Source organism: Artemia franciscana, chromosome 8 (assembly GCF_032884065.1).
Source record: "Artemia franciscana chromosome 8, ASM3288406v1, whole genome shotgun sequence".
NCBI lineage: Eukaryota > Metazoa > Arthropoda > Branchiopoda > Anostraca > Artemiidae > Artemia > Artemia franciscana.
Window position 1 is genome coordinate 49082302 of NC_088870.1, and position 13861 is coordinate 49096162.

Genomic DNA, 13861 nt, shown 5'->3' on the forward strand with positions numbered 1-13861 from the left:
AAATTCCTGCAATAAAAATTTTAATTTTGTAATTTTTGCAGTGTCTCCTCTTTGTAATGGTATATAACCTTTGCTAATTGCATAAAATTACAAAACTTATCTTTATTTAAATTACGCTTTCCGCATTTGTATAGCTTTGTCGTAACTGGGGTAATAAGGCTCAAAGGAACTTATACCCTTAAAAGCTTATGCGCGAATCATGGAGAGCACAGTTTGCCTAGTCTTAATTTATGTGTAAGAAGAATGAAAGATACATTTTTTCCCCTCTATTAGTCTCCTTAGGAAGATGTAACGGTACTTCTTTGTTAGCTAGTGCACACTCGAACACAGCTTAGATACCAATATACAGTTATGAAAACTCGATTTATTTTTGGGACACATTGCGCCGTAGCGATGCTAGCGGCTGGAGACAGGAAACGGTATTGGTATTTAATTGGTAAACGGAAACTGGTATTAGTATCTAAACTGTATATGCAACAAAACAAAATTGTGTTCCCACCTATGGTGTTGTAGTACGATCTACGCGTCGAAGCGCGGGCTTGGAAAAGATGCCAAGTTCATATCTCTGTACCATAAGCTTCTCATGGGCAAGATAGGAGTTTTCATAACTGTATTGGTATCTAACCTGTGACACTCGATATTTGTATCACTAACATGAGACAGTAAGGTTTTTACGGTCTCTATACTACACAATTTGCTCTGGCTCGGTGGAAAACCATATTATATTAATGTTTTAATCAAATATTGAGTTGGTTTTTTGGTTAGATTAGGTTACGTATTTAATATAATGCGGTCTGGGTGGCCCCTCTTCCATAATTCTTTGTTTTAGTTCCATAATATGGTCACTAAACCATTATATTTTTATCATATTTTGGCATATTTCATTATGATTAACTTAAATTCAATTTTTGAGTGTGTACTAGCTAACAATAAAGTGCCGACGCTCCTTTAGCTGCAATAGGAATTACTAACCTTATCCATGTTGTTGCTCAAGAATGAAGGATTGTTCTAAAAGTTAGTTGTTATTGACGTTAGGCTTATCTGCTTGGCCTACATTACCTAATTCTTTTATTTTTAGGCACTAGATGTTGAGTCAATAGCTCGCATTTTTATTGGTCTTGCTCGATCTGGAGCTTGGGGCTGCTTTGATGAATTCAACAGGCTGGATTTATCTACTTTGTCTTCGGTGGCGGTTCTAATCAAAGGTATACAAGGAGCTGTCAATTCCATGAAAAAACAGACTATAATACAAGAAACTGAGGTAGGTAATACAGATATAAAAAAATATAGGAAAACTAAATTTAACAATAAAGAATATACTTATAGCCTACACGTACGAACAGTAGACTGGCTCTTTCAAAGGTACAGAGCGTTCCCTTGTCTTTAGATTGAAAAAAGAGGACCATTGGAATCAAAATGGCTTAAAATTTCTTATTGGAAAATTACAGTTTTTTCACGTTGGAAAACAAGGAAAACCATTTTTGGTATTGTTAGTTCTGATTTTGGTCTCTAATTTTTTTTCTTTCTCCGGGTTGCAGCGGTAGCTAGCAACTTAGTAAGAAGACAATCACGTCCCATAGTACAGAATGAAATAGCCCATTACTCCTTAAAATATAGTTAGATCAAAAAAGAAGTAGATAACTAGAACCGCCATGTCCAGTACCTTCATATAGGAAATTAACTGTCCCTTGGCGTAAATAACGAGGAAAATTCAGAGGAAAGAAAAAGAGCTCGAGCACGCGTGAGGATCGTTACTAAGTTGTCTTGTGATCCAGGTTATAAGGAACTGAAATATGACAGAGAATTCCAGAGACATTTAACAGACCACACGTATCGAGAAGCGAAAATTGATAGAGCCAAACAAATATCAACGAGTGTTATCATAATCATGAAGATTATCGAGAAGCAACAATTGAGAGAGCCAGCCAAAACATCACGGATCGTTTTTATAATGATTTCAATTATCGAAAACAAAATAAATGCTACCAGAATAATGAATGAATGCTGGGTTGACAGAAGCAATAATAAAAAAATTAAAACTATACCACGCTCTACCAAACAACCCATAAGGATAAAGTTAAAAAATACATCTATAGGTCAAATAAGATGGCATTTTTAGTAAGGAACAAACCCTAAATCGTTGTGGTACCTGAAGCTGTAACTTATTAAAAGGAGGATTAAAGCCCATAGTAACCAAAAGTTTACAAACGCGTTTTGAAAAATCTGCTTAATGAGAATAAGCGCCATCTGGCAAAAACTCAGAAATGGTAACTTTTTTTCTTTCACCTTAAAAAAAAAAACACTTTGTAACGGAAAGAAGTTGACGGTGTCTTTGACAATAAGTCAGATACCTTCAAAAAATGGTGTCAGATCAAAATGAAATCTGAGCGATTGAAATCAGTATAGTCGAAATTTCTAGTAAAAAATACGTCTAATATAGAACAAACAGCAAATTAAAAGAACAGACGAGAAATACAGTAAAGATAAACCGTAAATGTAGAAAAGAACAAGATAAAAATCTAATAAAATGTAAAACACGAATCTAGGTACTAACATACCAGAAACTTAGTAAAGAAAAACTCTAAATTATAGTACACAAATTTCATGAAGAATGGGTATAGTTCAATATAAAATGTCATTATATGAAGTCCATAGACATGTTGGTTGCAGAGATAGCTGAAACTTAGTAAAGGTCTACTGCCTATAGTAGCTAAAAGTTAACATGTTAACTTTTAACTGTAATTTGAGTTAGTTACAACTTATTACATTAATTACAACATAATTACAACATAATTACAACATAATATCAATTAATTACAACAAACTAACTGTAGTTTGAGTATTTGAGTTAGCATGTAACTTTTAATATAACCTGTTAACTTTTTAACTGTAAAAAGTTAAAAGTTAACTCAATAAGCATCTTTTGAAAATTAGTTTTCCAGGGGAATTGTACGATGTTTAGCTTACTTAGCTGCCTGATACTCTGATGTTTAACTTAGTGAAGCTTTCCTTGAAGAACTTTTTTCAGGCATTAAGAAAGTTTAGCCACGCTAATTTCGATGCAAAGCACCAGTTTTTTGTCCCAATAGTCAGTGAGAAGATGGATATTAAATATAGCTAGGTTTTTTAATCTAACAGGGAGGTAGTAATCCTCTGAGTTCAAAAGGTCTTAGCTTAGGTTTCATCAAATGCCCATTACGAAACCGCATGAAAAACAACCAAAATCTTTTGTTTACTTCTTAGGCACAAAATAGCAGAGGTAGGTTTTCGTTTAGTGACGTGACATTCGCACTGTTGTATTTGTGGTAGTTTTCTGACATACTACACAAAACATAGCTCTTTCGAATAGATTAGATTTACAAGACGCGAGGTCTCTGAGTGATAGGTCGTATGAAAACAAAAGGAATGTAAAGAAAGTGGAGAAAGCATTAAACTATGAACTAAGGAGATGTGAAGTGGAGGCCATGGATAAAATTACTGAGGATCTGGAAGATGCGGCTTGACGGCATAATAGTAAAATATTATACTGGCATGTTAATAAATTGAAAGGGAGTAGCCAATCCGGACTAGTCCCAGTTAAAGATAGAAATGGGGCCACAATTAGTGAGAAGGAAAAAGTTAAAGAAAGATGGGTGGAACATTTTGAGAATGTGCTAAACCAAGATACAGTTGCAGGAAAAGACATAGATGAAAATAAACAAGTTTGTGATACCTTGGATGTGAAGGAAGATTTGTTTAGTGAGGAAGAATTAGCTACAGTACTAAAAGGATTAAAAAATAATAAGGCCCCAGGTGCTGATAGTATGATTAATGAGTTTCTTAAATATGGTGGCTCTGATGTTAGGAATGAGCTACTGAAGATTATGAACATGATTTTTGAAAAAAAGGGAAGTACCAAATGATTTTAGGAAAAACTTAATTAAACCACTGTATAAGAAAGGTGACATGAGCGAGTGTCGTAATTCTAGAGGCATTAGTCTGGTCTCTGTAGGTAGAAATGGGAACTTCCTGGGAGGGTGTAAAGAGGGAGGCTTTAAATAGATTAGGTTGGGGGTGGAGCGTGCGTAACTGTGTTGGCCTCAGGCAGCTTGGTGGTGCAGTGAGTTATTAGTAGTAGTAGTAGTAGACGCGAGGTCATTTGCTAAGCAGCGACTACGAATCGAAATATTATTACAATTGGCTGCAAGATGGTCATCAGCGTGACACGAGAAGTATCTTTTTGGCAAGAACTTGTATTCATCAACAGGAAGTACTTCACAATCAATTCGGGCTCTCTGTTTGAGGAAGGCCTCTAAGTCAGCGATACTATCAAAGTAAACTTTGTACAACTGCTAGGCCAGCTCTAGGAAGAAGCGGAAATACATCTTTTTCTTCTATTTTGATTGGAATTTCCTTCACTACCCCAAAACATTTTGTAGCCCATTGCCGTCACTTTTTATATTTCTAACAAACCTGCTCGTAGACTGGAACTGATTGTGCAACGTTCTTTAGCTGCAATTGTGCCCTCTTTACTAAAGAAACTTTTTTTCATCCGCAGCTAGCGGGGCACTGGATCATCATAGAGAGCTGTTTAATGGCTCATTCTAAAGAAAATTGATGGATTCAAGAACTGTTTTAATTTTTAAAAATAACCTTTAAAATACAGTCAATTTCTTACGAGAAACTGTATTTTCACGTACAAGATTAATTAATGACGTAATAATCTTAGTTGCAACCATATATGGTGTAAAAGCAAATGGAATATCATAATGTTAGCTATGATGATATCTGAATGGAACCGTTAATTTTATTTTGCAAATTGCAAAAATATTAATAGTTTCTGTGTAATTATATTAATCTTTTTGCTCAAACTAGAAAATTACTTGAACATTTTTAAATTAGTTTTGTTTTCGGTTCGATTTAATCAACAGAAGTTTTACTTCGTTTCTCACTTCAAAGTTATAATTATCTCCTGGAACCAAACTTTATTTGGCTCAACTTGTTAAGTGCGTATCTCTTGCGCTATAGATAGATAGATAGATAAGTGTATTTCAAAAACCCGTGGGCCATATACACAAAAATATAAATAAATAACAAATAAGCAAGGAAATTAACAACAGTACGAACACGCACAAAAAACAGAATTCAACGCAAAAAGTACCTATTCTAACTACAAAAGAAATTAATCATATAAAACTTTTTCTTCTTATTAAAGATTTATCTATATATACTCCCACTCGAAATATTGTGGTTGGGTTACTATTTTGTAGAATACCCGGAAGCATCAAATTAACCCCATGCAAATAAATCTCCCGTAAATCCAAGAGCACCGGGCATTTCCGGAGAAAATGATCCAAGTCTTCATCATCATCTTTACAAAGGGGACAAACATACCACCTATGAGGACCAACTATCATTTTATTTTTGTCGAACGTTTTTTGCCTGTTCTGGATTGGAAGACAATTTGCCCTAAGCTGAATCCAACGACGTAGAATCATAGCCGGTAAGTTAAATTTAAAATAAACTTCCTCCCCAAAACTAGGTTTTGCCTGATTATAATGTTGCAGGGTTGTAGAATCAAAAACCAGCCCTTGCCAATGCTGAATTTCCTGACTCTCTAATATAAATCGTACCTGGCTTTCTAAATTTGTTGGTACATCACGAGAGCAAAGACCATTATTCCATAAATAAGGCATTCCTACTTTTTCTAGTAATGATTTAATTTGGGATGGCCACGAGGTTTTTAAACCACATTTCAACATCTCTTCATATGCCGCTCTTACTAGTCTATCTTCATTACTCTTAGTTAACTTCAACCAGAACCTAAGCATTAAAATATACCTACGTAGCCTTAAAGAAAACAGGCCCATATCACCTTTCAGAATCTGTGAATGAGTTGTCTGATGTAGACCAAACACTCTTTTATAATACTGGAGCTGAAGGGACTCCAGTTGCTGCACCGTTTCTCCACCCCATATCTCTGCTCCATATTCTATCACGGGTAAAATTTTTGTGTTAAATATTCTTTTATACATTTTTAGGTTTTTGATCCCCATTATCGTCGGGTTTCTAAATATAGCTGACATGGCCACCCTACCTCTCTTAATTATTTCATCAACATGACTCCTTAGGCTTCCATTTTCCGATAAGATAAAGCCTAAATATTTTATTCTTTTACTTATAAATAGTTCCTTATTATTAAATTTAAATGTATATTTTTCATCGTCCCCAACCTTCCTTTTTTTAAAAATAACAACTTCGCTTTTTTCAGTATTCAGCCTTAACTTTTTTATATGCAAATATTCTTCTATGAGATTCAAAAGAGTCTGTAGATCTTGCGGTTTATTAGCCACCAAAGCAATATCATCTGCAAATAATAAGAGAGATAGTTTTTGAGTCCCTAGGCTAACTTTCGGAGCCCATCTATTCTCTAGAAAATTAACAACATCATTAATAAAAATATTAAACACCTTAGGTGAAAGGGTGCTGCCCTGTTTTACTCCCCGCTTAATATCAAAAAGCTTCGAAAACCTATTACCAACTTGAATGATTCCACTCACACAAGTATACATGCTCACTATCAATCTAACAAATGAATGGGGAAGGCCAATATTTAGCATGGCATCCTTCAATAACTCTCTGTCAACACTATCAAAAGCCTTATGGAGATCCAGAAATCCCACATAAAGACAAGTTTTACCCTTTCCATATTTATCTATTAATGCCTTTAAAATAAACACACTATCTGTCGTCCCATACCCTGTCCTGAAACCTCCTTGTTCCTCATGTATTAAATTATTTTTATTTAACCAATTGGAAAGCCTGGTATCTAATATTTTCTCCAAAACCTTCCTCTGGGGTATGCGCTACCTCCTGAAGATCTGCACAAACACCTTCTAAATTATTTAGGTAATCAGGCCATGAATCAGCTTCCGGAACAGCCTGGGTATTAACATTTCTCCTTCCACTATCATTCTTTATATAGCCCCAAAACTTTTTAAAATCTTTATTTCTAAAATCATCAGCAATAGCCAGTTTCTTCTTATTCTCGTACTCTTTTTTTTTCTTTTTATTAAGCTTTTGTATTCTCTTCTTTTATCTTTATATTTAGCCAATTTTAGACTTTGATCTTCCGCGCTATCAAATTCATTCAAACGATTTAATAAATATTTTGCTTCTTCTTTCATTAACTTGCAATCCAAGTCAAAATATCCCTCATTCTTTTTTAATTTTTTAGTCAGGCCACATGATTCTGCACAACTGCCCATTATTTCATTTAACAGCATAATTACACTATGTGCATCTTTTTCATTGTCTTCTAACGCTTTCAACTTATTTTTTACATGCGAGTCCGAGAGCTCCCTTCTAAATACCTCAATATCTTTATCTGTTAAATCATTTCTAATTCGTTTTTCTAAACCTATTTTTCTATAATCCGCATTATAGAAATTTCTTACTCGTGAACCGTGGTTCACAAACTGCCCAATCTTTACCTCAAGCATAATAGCTCTATGATCAGATCCAACTAAATCTAATACTCTCATATTTATTGATTCAGGTACAAATTGCGTATTAATTAGCACATAATCTATAACACTTGGAGTTGGACCCGAAAGGCAAGTGAACTCGCCCCTGCCCTTATCATTCCCAAACCTACCATTCGCAATCATCAGACCATGTTCCCCACAAAACGCCAGGAGCTTTCTTCCCCATATATTTATTTTTCTTTTTTCATCCTTGTTGCTTCGTGGTATTCTACAACAAATTGGGACAAAATCACCTAAATCTGGGATCAACACATCGGGGATCTCAGCCTCCAGGCCGGTATAAGCATTGAAATTCCCCATTAACACACAATCCAGATTTTTATAACTTTCTTGTATTAACGAAAATTCTTCTCCTAAATTTCCCAAGTATTTTCTTGATTGTACGAACTATTCTGTGGAGGTATATACACTACACCCAAAATTAATTTCTTCCCAAATTTCAAATAAATAGACAGCCAAAGCAAGTTTTCAGATCTACTAGTAATTCTCTCATAGCCGTCAATAGCAGATGCTTTAACCAAAACCAAAATGCCACCATAATGTCTATTATTTCTTGCTACATTACGCACGGTTTGTTCAACGAAATACCCGGGGAGAGGTGATATAGGAAAACAATCGTTCCATGTTTCAATAAGCGAAATCACATCAAACGAAAATAAATCGTCATATAAATAGGCCAACTTATCACGTAATCCTTGTATGTTCCATGACACTAGACTCAGTATATGGCCCTCTATATCCTATGTTTCTACGCCTTCTGTTAGCACGTTAACATCACTAGCCTTTGGTTGAGATTGCTCGTTACTAGTCTTAGTCGGGGGAAAGGCAACATGATAATACTCATGAGTGCGGTTATTTATATCCGCTAAGTCACTTCGGTGTTTATTGTCATAAAAATCACGATAAAAACCACCACGATGTCTTTCATTAAACTTCTTTCTTGGCGAATGGCTTCCTTTGGGTGCTACATTACGAGTACCTGGTCGAAACAAGTCATTTGGGCTGACAATAGCACTAGCAGAACTTTTAGCTGTCGATACTGCCTGAGGAGTGCTGGTCGATGGCACTAATGTCTCAGTATCACTATCACTGGCATCACTAACTAGCCTCATCGGAATATTATTGGGATCATTTGGGAGCCTAGCTCTAAAGGGTGGACCAGAATTTTGTACCGGCTTCAAATTACGCTTAATCTCGACTATTGAATTTCCATCATACCTGAATATTCGGCCTTCGATGAATACTTTGTCACCTCGTAATTTTGCATCACGGCCATCATTTTGCGCAGTAGTCAACATTTCCTTTAAATGTTTACGGGCCTCCCTTTGTATAGCTGTGTAATCCGGAGCCACCGATAAACCAAGCCTTCTTAATACGGAGCTGTTTCTTAAAATATAATCTCTGATTTCAACCGAGTTTAGCTTTACTACTATCGGCCCTGATTTCAATCTAAAAATGTCACGTATATCACTTCGATTTATTCCGAGAGACGGCATAGTACGATTTAATATTTCCGTTTCTATATTTCCGTAGAAAAGAAATTCATTTTTTGTAAACTGCAAAAATATTTATGGTGTGAGCAATAATTTTTTTTTTTTTTAATTTAAACCAGAGAAATACCTGAAAATGTTAAAATTAACTTGTGATTTTGTCACAAAATCACACTTGTGATTTTATGGATAAAAATTGAAATGTTGAAAAGATATGGTCTCAAGTTAACATGACTAAAAAAGAAAAACCAACTTTTACTATTAACATTCCATATCGTCTAAATGGGTTTTTATTGTTGATTATACATCTTTTCGGTAAAATGATTGAAGCAGGCGGGTATTTAACTTCGGCTCCAAGCTTCAGAATTAAAATAAGATACAAGGTTGAAAAAAGAAATAAACAGCTTGCTGAAGCTGAAGGAAGTGAAAAAAGACCAACAAACAACCCAACAGAACTACCAGAAATTTTAGAGTCACCAGAAATTCCAGAAACACTAGAAATTCCAGAGCAACCACTGGATCCACCTAGGAACGAAGCGGTGAATGAAGCTTCCTCAAGTAGTAGAAACACAAACCAAATTTCAAAGAAAGTTCTACGGGAATCAGTGAAAAAAGAACTTTTTGCCATACTCATTCCAGACAAACCAAACAAACTTCTAAGGCCTAACATTGACAGGAGTATTTGGCAGAAGCCCAGAGAAGAAGATGTGAATCCACGCGAACGTCTTCTGGAACAGATCAGAGAAAAAACCTTCAAAAGATCTAAAAAAAACACAACTACCCTTGACGTCATTGAAGAGAATCAGGAAAATCGGCAGAAGCCGAAAAATACAGAAAAAAATATAAGACCACAGGATAAGCTTATTTTTGAGATCCAGAGTGATCATTCCAGAAAAATTGATCTTCAAAAAATTCATGATTCAAATGACGAAAAGGAAAAGCCCCACGAAGAAACTCTTAGACAAGAAGAATCAATGGACGACAGCTGGGTGACAATTGAGGATTCAGAATAAACTATTTTCAAGGCCATCGAAGAGGCCCAAAAACCTGACTGTAGCTAAAAAATAGAGACAAAATGTGAAATCAATGAAAAAACTTAATTTTGAGATCCAAAAGAATCATTCCAGAAATTTGGATTTAGAAGAAATTAATGCTGCAAAAGATGGAAAAACAAAAGCCCTACGAAAAAATTCTTAAATATGAAGAACCAGATCCAGTTGGATGAAAATCTCGAAAGCCTTGCAGTATAAGATGTGTTTATAAATAGCTTTATTGTTATTGTTTCATCAGCAGAAAATTAAAATATCGCTCACTATAAATTAAGCATCTGGATCACAAGACAACCTAACAACTATTTTTATGTGTGCCTGAATCATATTTCTTTCATTTGCCTTTTTACTTCTTATAAATCTGTTTTTCACATTTTCTAGAATTCTCTGTTTATCTTTAATTTAACCCTGTTTTTTTTTAAGTAGATATTTCGATTGCAGGGCTTTTTCTTAGTAGAAACTAGTAAAGAACAAACTGCACTGCCACCCAAACCACCTTTTTAAGTATACTATCATCTTGTTTATGATAATGCATTTTTTCTACAAAAATTAATTTTGTTCAAATATTTATTTTAAGTAAAAAAAAGCAACTTTACTTAAAAAACCCTTAAGATTAGCGATTAAATAATTCTCTATAGTTTTCTATTGCAAAGAGAGCTGCGGAGAAGAATAAAAACGGATAAAATGTTTCATATGCAGACTTTACTAGGTTGCTGTGAAATGCTTTTTTTTAAGCCAATGAATTTCAACTGTGGCAATTCTAACAGTTTGCAGCTCCACCCCTACATAAAAAAAACTTTAATGTTAAAAATGAAATATATTTTTTTGATTAAAAACTGCATCTTCGTTAAAAAAATTAACGAATGTCTTCTTAATACTGGGTTAGAACCATAAATGACCTTAAAATATAATATATGATGACGTTGACTGTGGTGATGTAACTGCAAATATAAAAGGTTAACTGCTAATATCAACTTACCAGTTAGAGTGTTTAATTTGCGAGAACTCTTATTGTTAAAATGGGGCGAAGAAAGAAGAGTAAGCAAAATAAAAACCGCGAAAATTATTAGAGCCGAGCAAATAAAATATCTTCTGTAAGATACAGTGCCATATTAAATGAAGAGAAAAATACTAATAAGTATGAAAGCAGACTCTAAGAAAATAACAAGGGCACTGGTTGGAACATTGCTATAGGACAAATGAGACAAATTTAGAATGAGCGATTAAATAACTCTCTATGGTTTTACAATGCAAATATAGCTGCGGAGAAGAATAAAAAAGGAAAAAATGCCTCCTATGCAGACTTCCTTAGGCTGAACTGACTTTGCTTGTTTTTTAAGCCAATAAATTTTAACCATGGCCATTTTAACAGTTTGCGGCTCCGGTCCTGCAACAACAAATTTAATGTTAAAAATGAACTCTATTTTTTGAATAAAAACTGCATCTTCGTTAAAAAAAAAAAATAGTGAATGTCATCTTAATCCTCAATTATAACTGTAAACCTATATTACAATCATAATCATAGCCTAATTATAGCGTGACTATACCGTAATTCTAATCATAGGCAGTGCAATAGTGCTGCCTCAATAAAGAGCGATTTGGGCACAATGTACTATTATTTTTATCACAATTATTATTATTTTTTGAGACCAAGGCACTTCCTATTGAAGGAGTAGGCTTAGAATCTGCAAAAAGGGGCACCTTTCTTTGGAAAATGAAAGGGCTAGTGCCCTTTTTAACAGTCGAAAGTGATTGGAGGGCAAGTTACCCACCTCCTACGCCCACCATTTCCCCAAACACATATAATTAAATTTTGGAGATAGCCACTTTGATTAACGTAGTTGAAAGGGCTGGAAAATTATGTATCATAGGAACTCAAGCCCCTGTTAGTCCTCAGAGCAAGGCTTTGTAGAAAGTAGTAAAACTTCTTCTCATCTAAAAAACTTCAGAGGGGGACTCATTGGATTGCTAATCAGGAGTCTTAATGCCCTTTTTGATATTGAGCGTGATTAATTAAGTGATTAATTATTGAGATTGGATACCCCCCCCACACGCACACACACCTCACATTTTCCCGAAATGCAACTGATAAAAAATTTTGAGATAACCATTTGTTGTCTTAGAAACTTCAAAAAGAGCTCATTTGATTGGCAATGGCAAGGGCTAGTACCCTTTTTAATAGTCAAAAATGATTGAAGACCGACTAACCCCCTCCCACGTTTACCATTTCCTCAAACGCATCCAATAAAAATTTTTAGATAGCCGTTTTGTTCAAAGTATTGAAAGGTCCATAAATTATATGTTTAAGGATAACAACCCCCCACAGCCCTAAAAGCTAGGGTTGTATGTTATACCCTGGGGCATATAAGTTTTATATAGAAAGGGTGATCGTATGAACTTCAGAGAGAGCTCAATGGTTTTGTAATCAGAAGTTCTCAGGCCCTTTTAATATTCAGAGTTATTGGAGGGTTGATACTACCCCCTCCAAACCCCATATTTTCCTGAAATGTATGTGATAGGAATTTTAAGATGACAAAATGTTGTCGTAGAAGCTCAAGAAAGAGTTCTTTCGATTGGAAATTGAAAGGGCTAGTATCGTTTTTAATAGTCAATGTGATTGGAGGGCATTGAAACGCCTCCCTTGCCCACCATTTCCAAACTTTTCCAATAGAAATTTTGAGATAGCCATTTTCCTCGACATAGCTAAAAGGCCTGGAAATTACGTCTTTTAGGATGACAGCCCCCTGATAGCCCTAAGTTTAAGGGTTGTAAGTTATGCCCCAAACGCATCCACTAAGAAAATTTTATTTTAAAGGGTTGTAAGTTATGCCATGGGGGCATATAAGGTAGAAATAGTAAGGGTGATCGTATAAACTTCGAAAAGGACTTATTGGACTACTTATTAGGGAACTGGACAAAAGTTCTAGTTCCCTTTTTAATTTCAGAGAGATTCGAGGGAGGATCCCCCCTAAACCTCGTATTTTCCCAAAATAGGCCTTATTGAAAGTTGGAATGACCATTTGTTGTCTTTGAAACTTAAAAAAAGTGCTCATTCAATAAGAAATTGAAAGGGCTAGTGCCCTTTTAAATGGTCAAAAGCAATTGGAAGGTGATTAAACCCCTCACGTGCCCATCCTTTCCCCAAACACATTCAATCAATATTTTGAGATAGCTATTTTGTTCAACATAGTTGGATTGTCTGAAAATTACGTCTTTGAGGATGACAACCCCTGATAGCCCTAAGGTCAAGGGTTTTAAGCAATGCCCTGGGGGACATAAGGTGTATATAAAATGATTGTACAAACTTCGGAGGGGACTCATTGGACTCGTAATCAGAAGTTCTAGGGCTCTTTTTAAGATTCAGAATGATTCAGAGTTCAGAGCTTTATTCACCAATGAATACAAAATGGAAATACAATACTCTTATTACCCCTTGAAAGGCTTCATGGCCAGGGATACGAGGAGGATACAAAAAAATATAATGTAAGCAACAACCAAAAAAGAGAACAATAGCCAAATAACATATAAGATTAAAAAGAGAACATACCTGAAGCCTGGGAGTCAAAGCGTAGAGAAGACAACCATACACCATGAACAAACATTCAGGAGACATCAACTCCTCAGAGGAAAAGGGAAAGATAAAAAAAAAGAAAAAAAAGTGAAAGTAAGGAAGTGAAAGTAAGGAGTAATATTAAAACTTAAAACGATCAGAAATTACTCCGTATATGAAAGGGGCTGTTCCCTCCTCAGCATCCCGCTCTTTACGCTAAAGCTTGACTCTTTCTCTCAACTCTAC

General features: G+C 35.1%; 1 protein-coding gene across 1 annotated transcript in view; it reads left to right on the forward strand.

Moving 5' to 3' along the window:
* The window catches only part of LOC136030708 (cytoplasmic dynein 2 heavy chain 1-like), a 575385-nt gene that overhangs the window by 209283 nt on the left and 352241 nt on the right, over positions 1-13861 (forward strand). Inside the window, exon 31 of the mRNA XM_065709779.1 lies at positions 1079-1261. Within this exon, the coding sequence (XP_065565851.1) occupies positions 1079-1261 (183 nt within the window). The remainder of the gene's footprint in view (positions 1-1078; positions 1262-13861) is intronic.